General features: G+C 42.4%; 1 protein-coding gene across 1 annotated transcript in view; it reads left to right on the top strand.

Annotated features, from left to right (window-relative positions):
• Window positions 1-1,023: 1,023 nt before the first annotated feature.
• Window positions 1,024-14,770, top strand: part of arhgap20 (Rho GTPase activating protein 20) — a 31,493-nt gene continuing 17,746 nt past the window's right edge. Inside the window, exons 1-8 of the mRNA XM_082507350.1 lie at window positions 1,024-1,323; window positions 3,860-3,945; window positions 11,047-11,223; window positions 12,355-12,504; window positions 13,052-13,093; window positions 13,356-13,440; window positions 13,588-13,665; window positions 13,901-13,967. Coding sequence (XP_082363476.1) covers window positions 1,231-1,323; window positions 3,860-3,945; window positions 11,047-11,223; window positions 12,355-12,504; window positions 13,052-13,093; window positions 13,356-13,440; window positions 13,588-13,665; window positions 13,901-13,967 — 778 coding nt within the window. The 5' untranslated portion in view covers window positions 1,024-1,230. The remainder of the gene's footprint in view (window positions 1,324-3,859; window positions 3,946-11,046; window positions 11,224-12,354; window positions 12,505-13,051; window positions 13,094-13,355; window positions 13,441-13,587; window positions 13,666-13,900; window positions 13,968-14,770) is intronic.

The raw sequence follows: 14,770 nt of genomic DNA on the forward strand, positions 1-14,770 counted from the left end.
TCATAGAGTGAGACGCAAAGTAAGTTTAACTATCTTAGATTGAAGTATTACACAAAACTGCTCACACATGTTTCCTGAAAATGAACGAATTCTTCCTTTCTCTCGTTAATCTTTGCTTTTCCTTGTGACAATCGTTTACTTTAGGGCAGGGGTGTCAAACTCAAATACACAGTGGGCCAAAATTCAAAACTGGAACAAAGTTGCGGGCTAACACTAATATTTATTGGAAAAAAAAAATATCTTCCTCTAGATATAAGAATGAATCTTTTCTTATGGACTCAAACAAGTTTTGCTGAAAAACTGAATATGGAGCAAGCAAAGCTTAATACTAAACAATATATATATTAGCTGTATAATACCAGTAGGCCAGCTCTAATAGTAATTTGGTATGGCTTCGCGGGCCAAATGTAATTAGGCTGCGGGCCAGAGTTTGACACCTATGCTTTAGGGAGCTGAAATATTATCAAATGTTGCCTGCCTTGTCTGGACTCTGCACATGCGCCCTTGTGCGCGTCTTGTGCGCACTGCTTCCAGAGTTTATCTGCCAGAGCAGAGTGGCTTGATGTGTGGATTCTGAGAACCCACTGAGAATCTTACTTGTTTATTTTACAGTCGAGCTGACTGTTGACGGTAGGCCAAATGACCCTTTAGCTGCCGGGAAATATCCCGGTGCTTCCAGCGGGCAGTCCGCCTCTGCTTTGGAATTTATTAAACCACTTTCAGGCTTCCGGAAGCTGTTTTCTCTCCACAGACATCGAGCTGTTCTTCAACTAGTCTACGCTCACTGAATTTCTAATTTGAACAAACACTGCAATATTCACCACTCACCACTGCTGTTGTTATTTTTATATCAACTTGTATATATATATATATGTTATAGTTTTGTTTTTGATTTACAAAAATGTCTCGTGATATCTTTGGATGGGCTGAAAAGTGACTTTATTTTGAAAAGCACGGACGGAAGCTGTGTACCTCATTGTCTTTAACTTTGAAGTTCAGAGTGAGCTGAAGTACACCGTAACCGCTGCGCTCAGAGCAAACAGCGCTCAGAGAGAGACACACAGACAGAAGAGAGCAGTCACCTCTTTTCATACTTCAGATCAGACCTCTCCATCATGGATTCGTTTCTGGCTCGCTCTCCCTTCTCCGCCGGATAAACTTTTGGACTTACTTACGTATCATGGGAATATACCGTGGGTGCGCTCGGACCCGTGGATTTATACAGCCTTGATGGAAATCATGTCACCGCAGCAGGGGACCATGGGACAGAACAGGTCCGACTCTCTGACGGGAGAGAGCAAGGCGCTTCCCGACAGCAAAAAGGTACATCTGAAGTAATGTAACGTTATCTAGACGCACTTTCTGTTCACGTGTGCGCGTTTTTGCGCATCGGGTGCGCTTGTTGTGGGTCTTCTTTTACTTTTGAATGACAATATGAGATGTAAGACACAGAGCAGTATCTGCAAGAGTGAGTTAAAAGACCGAACGCACGTTTCTGTTCCTGGCTTGTTCATTGTGTTATTTTCTGATATGTGTCTTTTTTAAATGTATTTTTAAAAATCAGTCTTTAAACCCTCATCTGTGTGCTGCGCAGCACGTCTAGAGGATCTGAATTAAGACGCTTGACTGTTCCTCGTCCATGTCATTGTGATTGTACATAGTATGAGCGTTTATGTGATCACAGTTTTTCACAGGCTTGATCAAGGTTTGTCCTTGAAGACTTGTGTGGATCCACCCTGTGCACGTGCAATAGTGTAATCTTAAGTGTGGAAAAAAGAAAAGCAAAACCAGAGGACTGGATTCTGGTCTTTCCAACTTGTGATTTATTATTATTATTATTATTCTATAAAAAGTTGAACTTTTTACCCAAGAAAAACTCTTGAAAAACAAAACGGGTCATTACTTTGTTTTTTCATGCTTAGTGCAGAAAGTATGGCTGAAGCCAAACAACAGAAAAAATATATAAAGAGCGATTATTTGTTAATTTCACAGGCAACACGGGCATGGATGTTGCGCTTCGGTTAGTTGCGTGGCTTCTCTTCACTGAGAGCATAGAGTATTTAAACAGAAGAGGGGAAAAATAAACACAATTTTGCGTGTCATTCCACATTACCGCCTGTGCTGTAAATCGAGGGCTATGCATTACAATTATTTCATGTAAATATTTCCCTCCAGATCTTCGTCGCTGATAGAGCAGACGATTCCCAGCGGCTGCTGAACGAACGCGTAGCGCCCCCTCCTCACGCCTGTTTAAAGCAAGTAACTGTAGCTTTCAGCATGGGAGGATGTGAGCGCTAAGTGTGAACATAAAAGTGCCGCAATGCCTCCTGAAAGCAACAACTGGGTTAGAAAAGTTGACCATAGGTTAACAGGATGTGCGTGATGGTTGGCAAATATAATATGTACTCATATGATCTCCACTAGTTACTTCTGCACAGTACACTGGTGCTTTCTAAGTATTTCACCACTTTCCAGGCCTGGAATTTTATAGTGAAAAATAGTGTTATGGATTTACAAATGATGTTGCTGTAGCCCACCCCAACCCCTCTCTTCTCTTTCCCTTCTCTGAGCAATTGCTGCTCTTTGGCCTGTCTGCGACACACTGGGCTCTGCTCAGCCTTAGGAAGTTGTGAGAAATGCAATCTGTCAGCCAGAGCCTCACCGAGTGAGAAAATGCTCATGAAAATAGAGTTTCCACATGCATCTCTTTGAGTAGGACTTGTTTTTTCCTCTCGGATATTTCTGTGAGAATGTGCTTTCTTGAATTGTACGTGACAGGCATGACAGGCACATAATGTGTACTTGTCCTGCAGCTTTACAGTGCAGACTTCCTCTTTGGCTTTAGCACACAGGCTGCATAATTTAAGACTTGAGGCTTCAGGGTGTCCTGCCTCGTGTCAGTCACCACGGCAGAACAACGAGATGACACCTGTCACCAACGTCGCTGGTGCGTTTGAAAATCTGCGTGGAAACGAACTGAATTATCAAACTTACCGTACACAAAACTAATGGAAAAACCAAACCCGATTTAAAGGGTTTCCACAAAACCATCAAGTCAATTCAACTAATTTGTAGGTGTCAGATATTCATCTCAGGCAAGACGTGTCACTGTGAATTATTGTTCCTTTTTTAAAAAAAAAAAGAAAATAAGCACATTGAAGCTGATGCTTCTTTCCTTTTTCCAAATGTCCAATAACTCACAGCATGTTGGGCTGGGCTGTAGCAACTCTGACCTCTATTACTAACAGGAGTTTGTTAAGAGAGGAATGTCACCCTTAAGTAACTCCAAAAAGATTCCAGGAATCCGAGTCTTATTTAATTTGGGTCGCTACTTTAATTATTTCTTGCCTTCCTCTGATTGAATCACTGTAGTGTACGTCGTGGGGGAGGAGGAGGGGGAGGTATTGTGAGCTAACAAGGTTTTGGCATGCTGTAGGTTTAAATGAAATAGCTGTGGCGGACATAAAGATGCCTGTCATACTTCTGTGAGTGAGCGCACCATTTATCGTGCCACAGTGGGAATATGTGAACCATCATAAACATCACACGCCGATGATATATTTCCCAGCTCCGGCCATCTTTTCTGTCTCGCTGTCGCTTATTTTTCTGTCTGCCTCCATCTCGCTCGTTTCCTCTTTTCCCTCCTTTTTAACTGCCGTCACTTCTCCTATTAGTCGCTTTCTTCCCTTCTCTGTGAGTCCTGTATTTCCTGCATCGACCACAGCTAAACAGCCAGCTCAGAGCAGTGCTGACTGTGTACTTTGCCTTCCGTCTCTGTAACCATTGCGTGTTGTACCAAACCGAAAACAGTGACGCAAAGTAATGTCTCTGACCCACCTCTCTCTCTCTGACTGTGCAGAAGATGAAGACCCTGGCGCAGAGACGACAGTCAGCTCCTTCACTCGTCATCAGCAAAGCACTCACCAGATCAAGAAGCACATCCAGGTATCAGCAAACACACATACTGAGCTGCTGAGGTGCTGTCACCACTGTGTGCCATATTTCTCCCCTTTTTCTTCATAAACTATTGACCCTACCATGCATGCTTTATAAAGGCTTTATAAACTGAATTTAATGTATTGAAAAAATCCTTTTCCTGCTTTCTTTGCCTAGTAACCTGTTATTTTTTTGCACGTACAGACTTTCTAGATTGTTTAAACATAACTTTTCTAGACTTCATGCATTTTGATGGATATTTGCACTGACTCACAAACTTCCTAGAAAGTACTTACCTGTGGGTTTGATGAGGTGACAAGAAAGAAAGTATAGCTACGAGGCTGAGATAAAAATCACTGATTAGAAAATATATGCCTCTGATGAGCAAAAGTGGAATCCTTTGGTTCCAGGTCTGAGGTGTTTAGTATTTCAGACACACATTAAAGTGTCTAATTTCATCACTTAGATTCAGATATCTCTCCCCTTTTCTGTCACATTCAGTGTCTTCAGACATCAGCATTAAGACTGCCAGGCCTTTCTGACTCATTCATCGAGGGCTTTTAAATCCTCACTTCCATCAGAACTATCGGGCTTTTCATCACCCTCGTATCTCACAAATCCCTTCATCCTCCTTCAACAGTTTCGGAAATAAGCTATTACAAACCCTCCAGGAAGGGTATTTGTTTACTAGAAACTTTGTTTCTGTTATGCACTCTGTTTAATTTTCTGCCAGTGCCAGCTTTTTGGGGTTTTTAGAGGAAAAACACTTTGAGGCAGGCTGGCTTTTCAAAACACTTTGAGGCTTTAGAAAGTTTTCATGTTGTCATGATTTCACCTACAAGCGAGTGCCTGGTGAATAAACCTGATGCCTTCCCACTGCCAGCGTTACATTATAGAGAATTGCTGTTGGCAGCTTTTATGGAGATCAGGATGGTAAATCTTCACGATTTCGACAAAATCTTAAATAGGCCAGTGTTGTTGTAGGGTCTGTGTGTGTCTGTGTGTGCATATGTGCTAAACAGAGTTAGAAAGACAACTTAGATGCTCTGTTTGGATGCAGAGTGAGACACCATGAGACCATTTATTGAGTGAAAGACAAACAGAGGCTGCCTGAGAGTCTGTCCAAGTCTGACCTGTGTGTGTGTGTGTGTGTGTGTGTGTGTGTGTGTGTGTGTGTGTGTGTGTGTGTGTGTGTGTGTGTGTGAGCTGACCTGACGCTCTCTGCTGTCACCCTTAACCCCTGACCTCACATCAGGAGGCTTAGAGGCCGGTGGAGGTCAGCTGGGGTCAGAACCTAACATGTCAGTGAGTGTGTGAAGTAGTTATTAAGGTCCGGATATGTGTGTGCAGGGTGCTACCAGCAGAGTGCTTAGATGACTGAGAGTAGGTAAAGGCTGATGTGACTCTCATGCAGCAGGTGCTTTTCTTTCTTTCTTTATTAACTGGGCACTTTTTATTATGAATGCATATTTGTTGTTGTTAAGATTTGCAAACCACATGCAGGCTGTTATAAAACCCCGGAGCCCCAATTAAAGCAGTTAGAATGGGAATATCCATGTGCCAGCAGGTCTTGGCAGTGGGGTTGCACATCATTGTATCACTGCTGTGTTCTTTAAAAAGGCTCTACTGCTGTTACAAACTCTCCTTGCACAAATTTTTATTGTAAGCAGCTTTTTTGTTCTAGTTGATAACTTCTTGCCCTTATAGGCTAGGATTTATTGTCAAGTCTTTAACTTTATGCTTAAGAGCTCCTCTCTGAGAATAGCACTGACTTGCTGAGTGTCCTGTTGGTCTGGCATTTTCATCTTGTTCATGAAGCTGTTACTCACTCACAGTCAGTTCATTTTTCAGTATTGAGAACAGCTGGAAAAAAACAGGTTTAAATATTAAACAGTGCAGAGCAGCTAAAGCAGCTACAGAGTGAAACACACCTCAGGCTTTGATTTGAGTTTCTGTTCTGTTTTTTTGTCTCATCTCTGAACTCTTTCCCCCCTTTTTTTTCCTCTGCTCATGACTCGTGCAGTCAGTGAACAGCGCTGAGTTTTGGCTCCTGTTCACTTTTTTAAAATAACAGTGCTACAATGAACTGAGTTCTGAGGTACCGGGGGAAAAAACAAAAAACAAAACGAAGGATTAAAAAAAAAAAATTGGCACGGTGAAGTTTCCATTGTTTGGAGTGTGTCTTTTTTCACAAGAGATTCTTTTTTCTTCTTTCCCTCCCCTCTGTCCCTGAGATGCGTCCTTGCCTGTGTTTCCCATCAGCCCTAAGAGGCACCGGAAGGGTCTCTGGACCTTTAGCGCAGCCATTTACATCACCTCCGTGCACAAACTCTCACACTTCATCTCGAAGTATAACGTCATCCCTTTGCCTCCCAACTACAGTGCGGGGGATTAAGGGTCTCCTTCAACCTTCAGGCAATGAAATCTATACACATGGACCCCTCCTGACCTCACACTTTCACGTGCTATCAGCCGCGCACACATAAATGTGACAACCACACGGCTCTTTACTTAATCTTAAATCTAATCTTATTTCTGAGTAATGACTTTTAGAAATGTAAAAAAAATTAAAAACATCTCAGTTTTCAGTTTTTTTCCTGGTTGTTGACATCTGGATCTCAAAATGACAAATTCAAGAACACACACCCACTTGCACATCATGCAAAAATCATTTCCTGGTTGTAATAATGAGCTCTGTTAAGGATATCATGGCTGACAGCCCCTAGGCAATTCTAGCTCCTGATTCTGACCTCATCCCTGTGTGTGTGTGTGTGTGTGTGTGTCTGTGTGTGTGTGTGTGTGTCTGTGTGTGTGTGTGTGTGCTTCCTCGTCTATATCAGGGCACTGGTGTCAGGATGAACTAACATTATATTTTGCCTATGAACCTATCTGATGCACGCAGAGCAAAAAAAGGTCAAGTTTTAATTGTTTTATGTGCAGTAGTGAGTTGTTAGTGCGTTATTGTTAATGGTTATTATAGTGTATTTGAATGAGATGTTGCCTGGCTGTTCAGTTTCCTTCAAATCTGTAGAGCTTTTTAGCCTTTTTTAGCTTTTGGTTTTTTTGTTTCCCATTCTTCTAGGGGTCTAATTAGCAATAGAAAGATGCAAAATAGTCCCCTTTTCAGGTTTTAGGAAGGTTAAGGAGTTGTTCTGTAGAAGGAAAAAGGCACCTATACAGATAAAAACAAATCAAAGCTCCTGACCTAGTTACAACTATAGTAGGAATGTAATTCAGAAATGTGTGAGTAATGAAGTGAGTAATCTCTTTATTGCCAGTCTTACTGCAGCCTTCGGGGGTTTTTATGCCACGATAAACAAAAGCTTCCACTGTGATTCGGGCGATGGTGCGGAGTGGAGTGTGTTTATGCAAAAATGATGTCTTCCCAAATCCGCTTGTTAACAGACGGTCTCTTTTCACTGCTTCGTGCACAGAGATGCCAATTGTTGCTTGTCTGAAGATCTTTTATCTGGGACAAAGAGGTCAGGCTGTTGGTGATTCAACCCTCCTCGTACAGAAACATATGCAAAGGTTCAACGGGTGACATCTCTTGTAGTTGGGGGAAGGGGGTCTCCAAATTAAAAAACGTTATCTGCACTTCACAAGTCTCTCCTCTGCTCTCTGTTTCACTTTGCGCAGAGCAGAGGAGACAAAAGAAGAAACTAGCTTTGACTGAAGACTGCTGAACTGTGCTGAAATTTAATGAATGGTCACAAAAATGAATAAAATATTTAGCTTCTTACATTATTTTCCTTTCGATTTCTTCCCCCTTTAATTTCTTGTGGCTTGGGCTTCCCCTTTAAGGCGGTGAAAGAGGAAACACGGACATCTCTGCCTTTGCTTTTTCGTCCTATCTTTATTTTTATTCCCTGTCAGAATTTACGCGTTTCATGAGAAATAAGAGCGAGGCTGAAAGTTTGCTCTGAACACATTTCCATTTATTTGCTTCTTCTCGCCATGTGTTGACTTAATACAGGAAAAGCAGATTTGCCACCAAAGACAAATTAGCTGCAGACAAATTAATGACACAGATGATGCACAGAGACACATAAATGACACTCAGCGTTCTTCTCAGGGTTATTATCAAAGCTGAGCAGATGGACAGTTATATAAGTGTCATTTCTGCCCTGAGGGAGTCAGTCTGTTCTGTCTAGGCTGACTGTTTGACAGCTGGGGAGACTTTAAACTGTGCATCAAGACACAGCAATATAAGCAAAACAGCGCATCTAGCCCCACTAAGATCCCGTTACAATGGGAAATACCTGGAACTGGAAATAAGTGGTAAAAAGAAAGTGGAAACAATGAGTGGAAAGAAAGCTAAGCAACAAACAAGACAAGCATAGAAAGTTCCAGCTGTTTGTCCAGCTGTTTTCCCTCTGGGTATGTAGCACTCACACCTGATGGATCATACTCATGTCCATGACTAAGGCTTTACTTATCTTCCTTCATGATTTAAATACTCGGTGCTTTTGCTGCACGAGGCTGAGGAGATGCCACAGCCAGGCTTTTCTTTACACGTGAAAAAGCTCCATTTCTTTCTGCAGATGGGTTTTCATTTGGGCCGTCACAACAAGTTAACAGAGTCTGGCTCAGTGATGAGGATGCTTTTCTTTGTGATTCAAATTTGGCCTTTTTATTGAACACCGATTCTGTCTTCTTCATTCTCTGTAACGCTTGCTTTTCATAATTCCATCCCTCGAGCTTTATAACTTCGTAGTTCTCGGTTTCATGGTGTCGTTTTCTTTTCTCGATACGCTCAACTCCTCATCAATCAGGCGTTTAATGATTAGGAGCCATTTTTTCACAAATCTGTCAGTTTTTGCTGTGTAAATGAAACTCACTTGTGACTGTCAGACTGGGTGATTTATGCTTATAAGACTTTCATGCAGAAATGTTTCCCGCTCCTGCTTAAATATTCATGCGGGGACATTAGTATGCGGCGTTGTGCAGCTCATTGTACAACTCCCGCTCCCCCCTCCCATATCGTGTTTTAGAAAGTCAACAGTTCTCCTCACGGAGCCGTGCCTGAACAAAGGTGGCCATGTATGCGCGGGCGGGGTGGACGCTCAATTTATCAACATCACACGATGCACATTGGAGCCATTAGCTGTTCATCCGTCCGATTCAGCTGTCACTCTAACATTTAGGAGGAAGGGATGTGCGGTGAATACGGAAGATGTTGCCCTTTTTGTGGGGAAGTGAGATGTGAAAGAGGCTTTACAGGAAGGTGTTATTGTCCATGTTGATCTGTGCGTGCGTGTGTGTGGGCTCTTCTGACAGATGCATTTCTCAACTACATTTCGGTGTCCCTCTCTGTTTTAGGGGGTGTGCAACATTACGTTATGGTGCCACCTTGAAAGATTTAATGAGAGCCAGCTATCAGCTGTGCTTTGGAGAATTTATATTTGTGATATGAAGGCGATGCAAAGAAAGAAATGCATTAGTTATATGACTGGAGGGTAAGGGTAAATAGACAAAAGAAATGAAACTGCGTCACATAGAAAGTATTTATTTTTAAGCTGTGAGTGTGCCCGTGTAGTCGTCCTGGATCCTGGTTCTGCAGGCCAACATGTTCCACTGAATCACTGATGCTCTGCTGGCTAAATTCATTGAACCTAATTAAATTTACTGAGCCCACATTTGAATTTATTTTTGGATGACACACAAAGAGAAATAATATGAAAGCACTCTAGCGTGGCCGTCTGGTTTTTGTTAATTAATTACGTAACCGCTTATGCTGTAGCTGGAAGGACTTTGGCGAGTAAGAGATTCATCTTCCCTGGCTTCCAAATATTGGTTCTTTCTCAGATTTTTGCAGCAGAAAAGTGTGTCCTTGCATGTGTCCTGGTAGGCATCGGGGGTGAGAAACTATCCTAAGAAGAGGGTGTGTGCATGCATTAGTGTGTGTGTTTGTGTTTGCACACGTCTGTTTACATGAAAGAGACTAAGAAAAGCGGAGAAAGATTTAAAATGTGTATGTAAGTGGATATTTGGGTCTTTTATCAGCCACCTCCAAATAAACAGGAAAGGATGGAGCTCTCAAATGATTTCCTCTTCCTCTAAAAAATGATTTTGTCTCGTCTTAAAAAATAGCCCTTCTGATTTTTCTTTGTAGCCAAACAATTTCCCTGATGTTCTAAAACTATAATCTTGTCTTTTTTTGTATTAGTTAGATTACGTGCGTTGGGAATAAGAGTCGGAATGAGGAGAAAAATGAGGAGGAATGCTCAAATTTGGAGGGTCAGCTAAGCCTTTTCACAGCTTGGCTCACATGCTACGTGGGATTCCTGCTTTCACTTACACCATTCCTGGTTGTTTCACATTCTGTATAAGTTTGGAGGAAAAAAAACCCTCCACAAGAAAATATGCAGGAATAAAGAATAAAGTATTACTCCACCAAACCAAATGTATGTGGAAATAAAGTCGTGGTCTTGTGGCCAATATAATACAAAACGTTCAAGGTTGTTCAGATTGAGCTATACCATGGGTTTTGTTTCAAAACCGCAAAGCATTGACTCCCGACCTTAAAGTCGTAATAGCTCCCTCAGTGTTTACCGGGATGGAGCTAGTTTCCTCATACGATGCCAGGCAGACATTTTATGCCGTAACGTCTTCCTGGTGGTAATCCAAATTAAAGGGAGGTAGTGTTTGAATTGCATCCTTCTAAGCTAATAGTCTTTCATTTGATTCTTGAGTTTCGTGATGGTGGTAGGTATCTCAGGGGCTGGGGGAGCCTGATTTGGATCCATTAGTAAGAAAGGTGCACACTTTCTTAAGTGTCTTGCTCAGACGAGTTACTTAAATCTCCTCTGTCTATCCTCACAGTGGATTACAACTGCTTTGCTCACTTTTTAGGTGTTTCAAGCTCACAATGTTTCTTCACTCTTTTTTATTCTTGTCACTCGGCAGCTTCTGTGAGCTATTCAGGAGCTCTGTGGCAATTTTGCAATAGCTGTTGAGCGAAGCAAAGAGAAATTCAGTCCAACTGTGTTTCCAAACCTGTTGTTTCAGTGCATGCTTCCACATACTCCAAACCACAAATTTCTCCTTTGGGGATCAATAGTGTAAATCATTCCTTGCGTCTGCGTTGTCTCGGTTTTGTCCCCCCAGGGAAAGCTGCTTGACGCCAGTAAGCCCAGAGACTTGTCCTCTAGTCCAGGCCTTCCTGGCTGAGTGTCCAGGCCGTCTGTTCCTGGGTCACGCCCAAACACAGCTAAAGACCGGCTTGCAGATCCAGGAGAGACACCTTTTCCTCTTCACAGACACCCTGCTCGTCACCAAGGCCAAGTAAGTTTCTTTCAGTGTTTTGTGAAATGACAGGGAGATGTTTATACGTGGTTGTGAGTGTGAGAGGGGGCGGAACAGGAAATAGAGACAGAGTGACATAAACAGGGAAAAATAGGAACAAAAAGCGGCCGTGCAACATTTCATTGTTCCTAGTTGTTTCTCTGCTGGTCATAGCAAAAGAAAATTTGTGAAGGATGGAGTTTCCCCCTGTCTCTCTTTACATACTCTCCTGCTTCTTTTACTACTCTGTCCCTCATTTTTTCCCCCAGCATATAATTATTTCCCAGCCAATTAAATCCATATGAAGCCTGGCTCAGATCAAAGCCAAACTGGCTCGCCTTGGGCCTAAAGTATGGGGCTTCCCACCCACAAACTACACAACACAAGCACATTCAAATATAGAAAGCAAAGAGCACATAGACAATTTTGAGGTCCACACAAACACACACACACTCACACATACACATAAACACACAAGCTCTGCACACTTACAGTATGTACTTACTGTACACACAAACCCCTCAGTGCAGACACAGCAGGATGGCTGCGGTCTGTCCTGGGAGTCATGTGCCAGTGGGCGGAGCTGACCCTCTCAGTGGAGAGAGTGTATGCTATAATTGGCTTTAATACATTGTGGCTGAACCCAGGGTGAGTTAGAGGAATGTGTGTTGGTGTGTATGTGTTTGAAAGATAGTGATAGCAAGAGGGAGGAGGGGAAATTTTTAAAAGTTGAGTGGTGTGTGTGTCTGTGTGCGTGCGCCTTTATATCCATAAAGCAGAGAGTATGTGTTTGTTTGCCAAATGTATGCATTCGGATCATCTCCCTCGATAATTACAGATGCTGTGGCACATAAATACATGTCTACTGAGCATGCCTGTGTTTAACGTCTGAGAATAGCTGAATCTTTTAATATTTTGCTTCTATATTAAGTGTTTTTTTAGATTGCCATATGCCACAGGAGGTTTATGGACATCAGTTATTTAAAGAAAACTAAGTCAGATTCCGCACTTAATGCCCAAAAAGTTCCTTGTGGAATGCCTTGAAACCCTGAAACCAGTTGATAGATATGAGCACTTATCACATTTATCACAAAACACTGTAATATAGCATGCTGTTTTGCTTGTTTGCAGGTCTCCTACTCATTTCAAGGTGAAGGCTCAGGTCCGGGTTTGCGAGATGTGGACGGCTAACTGCATGGAGGAAGTGTGCGAAGGAAGCACAAACCCCGAGAGGAGCTTCGTGATGGGCTGGCCCACCTGTAACTGTGTAGCCACCTTCAGGTATGTACAAATTGTTCACATCCAAGAATAGGAATTCCTAGAAGGTGAAATGTAGCCATGTTTTTTCAAATTGTCTTGATTCGATCAAACAGGAGAAGCTTGAGGTAACTCAATTTCCTCTAAAGTATTCATTGCCAGCCCGTTAACCGCTTACTCCTGAATATTTCTGGAAAAGTACGCAATGTACTGAGGTGCAGATGTACAGTATAGTAGAGAACCCCACCGCAAAATCCATAAAAAGCTTAAGCACAAAGGCAGCTTTCAGTCATAAAGCTGTCTCAGTAAAAATAGAGCGAGTAACCACACACAGGCACAAACATGCAGCACGTACAGATGTATTCAGCGCCGTATATTTGCACCTGCCTTAGCAGCATCTACACCTGTGTACCCATTCACAAACACACCCATTATATTTTCCATCAAGAGGAATCCAGTCATGGCTCCAGGGGGAAGTCTGGTTTTTAACTGCGGGAGTTACATAACAAAGCAAGAGCGACAGTTACTTTTCCTCTGATTGTGTTTTGTAACATCACTGATTTCATTTCAGCTCTGAAGAGACTAAGGACAAGTGGCTGGCGCTCGTCAACAGGTAACATATTGATTAGAGGTTCTTTTTCTTTGGCCCTAATGCTTTGTTTAGCTTAAAGTTCTTCCTTGCAAATCAGATTCCCCTCTACAGGCCAGAAAGGATTTGATTTTAAAGAATAAAATGATTAAGCTGAAGCCTCCACAGCATGAATGTTTTGTATTAACAGACAAATTCATAAACTTATACAAAAGTGTTATTCTAAAACAATATTCTCGCTATAACACTGACCTCCTTCCCATTCCCTGTTTTCCACCAAACTCAGTCGGATAAGTGAGGGAAAAGAGAAGGACGACCCAAAGACCATTCCTCTGAAAATCTTCGCAAAGGATATTGGAAACTGTGCATATGTAAGTTTCCCTTCATCCCCCGTGAGTTTTCATTGCCTCTGTCAGCACAAAAACAGCTATTATAACATCTCTAGCACCACTATAACTTACGGATCACACAAACATCTACATATTTCCGTGATGTTTACCCAAAAATGTTTCCACCAGGCCAAGACGCTTGCGGTCAGCAACACAGACAGCACCACTGAAGTCATCCGCATGGCTCTGCTGCAGTTCAGCATATCAGTAAGTAACCGAAGGCCTGTGTTCAGGATCCAGTGATTGATGATCGCTAGATATTAAACTTTGTCGTGCGATGCTACAAAACTCTCTCGAGGCTCTCAGTAATGGACCTTCTGGGATTCACAAGCTCTGTGAAACAGTGCAAAACCTGATGGCTGAAGTGGTGTCAGAGCAGTTTTTACTAAAGGAGTTTCTTTTTGCAATCTCATTAAAAGTGATTCTCTTTTTCTCTTCTTAGGGTTGCGTTAAAGACCACCGGCTGTGGGTGAGCTCCATTAAGGATGACCCTCCATATCCACTTATCGGTGAGTCCTACTGACATCACTGTATAAAACAAAATAATAAAAAATAGCTTAAAGCAGTCACATTATACCCCTTTTTAATGAGTTTATGTAAGTCTCACAGGTACCTCGAACTGGTTATGAAACAGAACTTTATTTCAGCCTTCATGAAGACCCCGCAGTTTTATCGGCGTTTTTAAATCCAACTAAGCCGTTGATGCCCACGGCCTTTTTAGGTAGCGCTCTGTGAATGAATGACTGCAGCAGCCAGTTGGCGCAGTAATCCATTCATATATCAGATGCAGCCATGATTTTGCTTCTGGCTTTCTCTCTAAGTCAGGGATGTCCAATTCTAGGCCTCGAGGGCCGGTGTCCTGCAGGTTTTCAGCTGATCTAAATGGCTAAATTACCTCCTCAAGATGTCTTGAAGTTCTCCAGAGGCCTGGTAATGAACTAATTTGCTTCAGGTGTGTTGACCCAGGGTGAGATCTAAAACCTGCAGGACACCGGCGCTTGAGGCCTGGAGTTGGACACCTCTGCTTTAAGTGATCATTTTAGATCTAAATGAGGCCAAATCATTGCACAGCGTAGGCCTCCGTGCGTGTATCATGATTTTATAAAATCAGGTTTTTATCAGTGCAGAGGGGAAGCTTGGAACATGGTTTGCGCGTGCTACTTCATAGGCACGGTGTTGTCTGACAGCAGAAAATGAAAAGCACAGAAACAAGAGGGACCCTGCTGGGATTTCATGGGTTTTAAAATTCAGTACAGAGAAGGGAAGAAGTAAGCAGAGTAAAAATGGAGCCAAAAAAAAGCAATCTGAGGTC

This window comes from Aulonocara stuartgranti (assembly GCF_965226115.1).
Source record: "Aulonocara stuartgranti genome assembly, chromosome: 16".
NCBI classification, from domain to species: Eukaryota; Metazoa; Chordata; class Actinopteri; order Cichliformes; family Cichlidae; genus Aulonocara; species Aulonocara stuartgranti.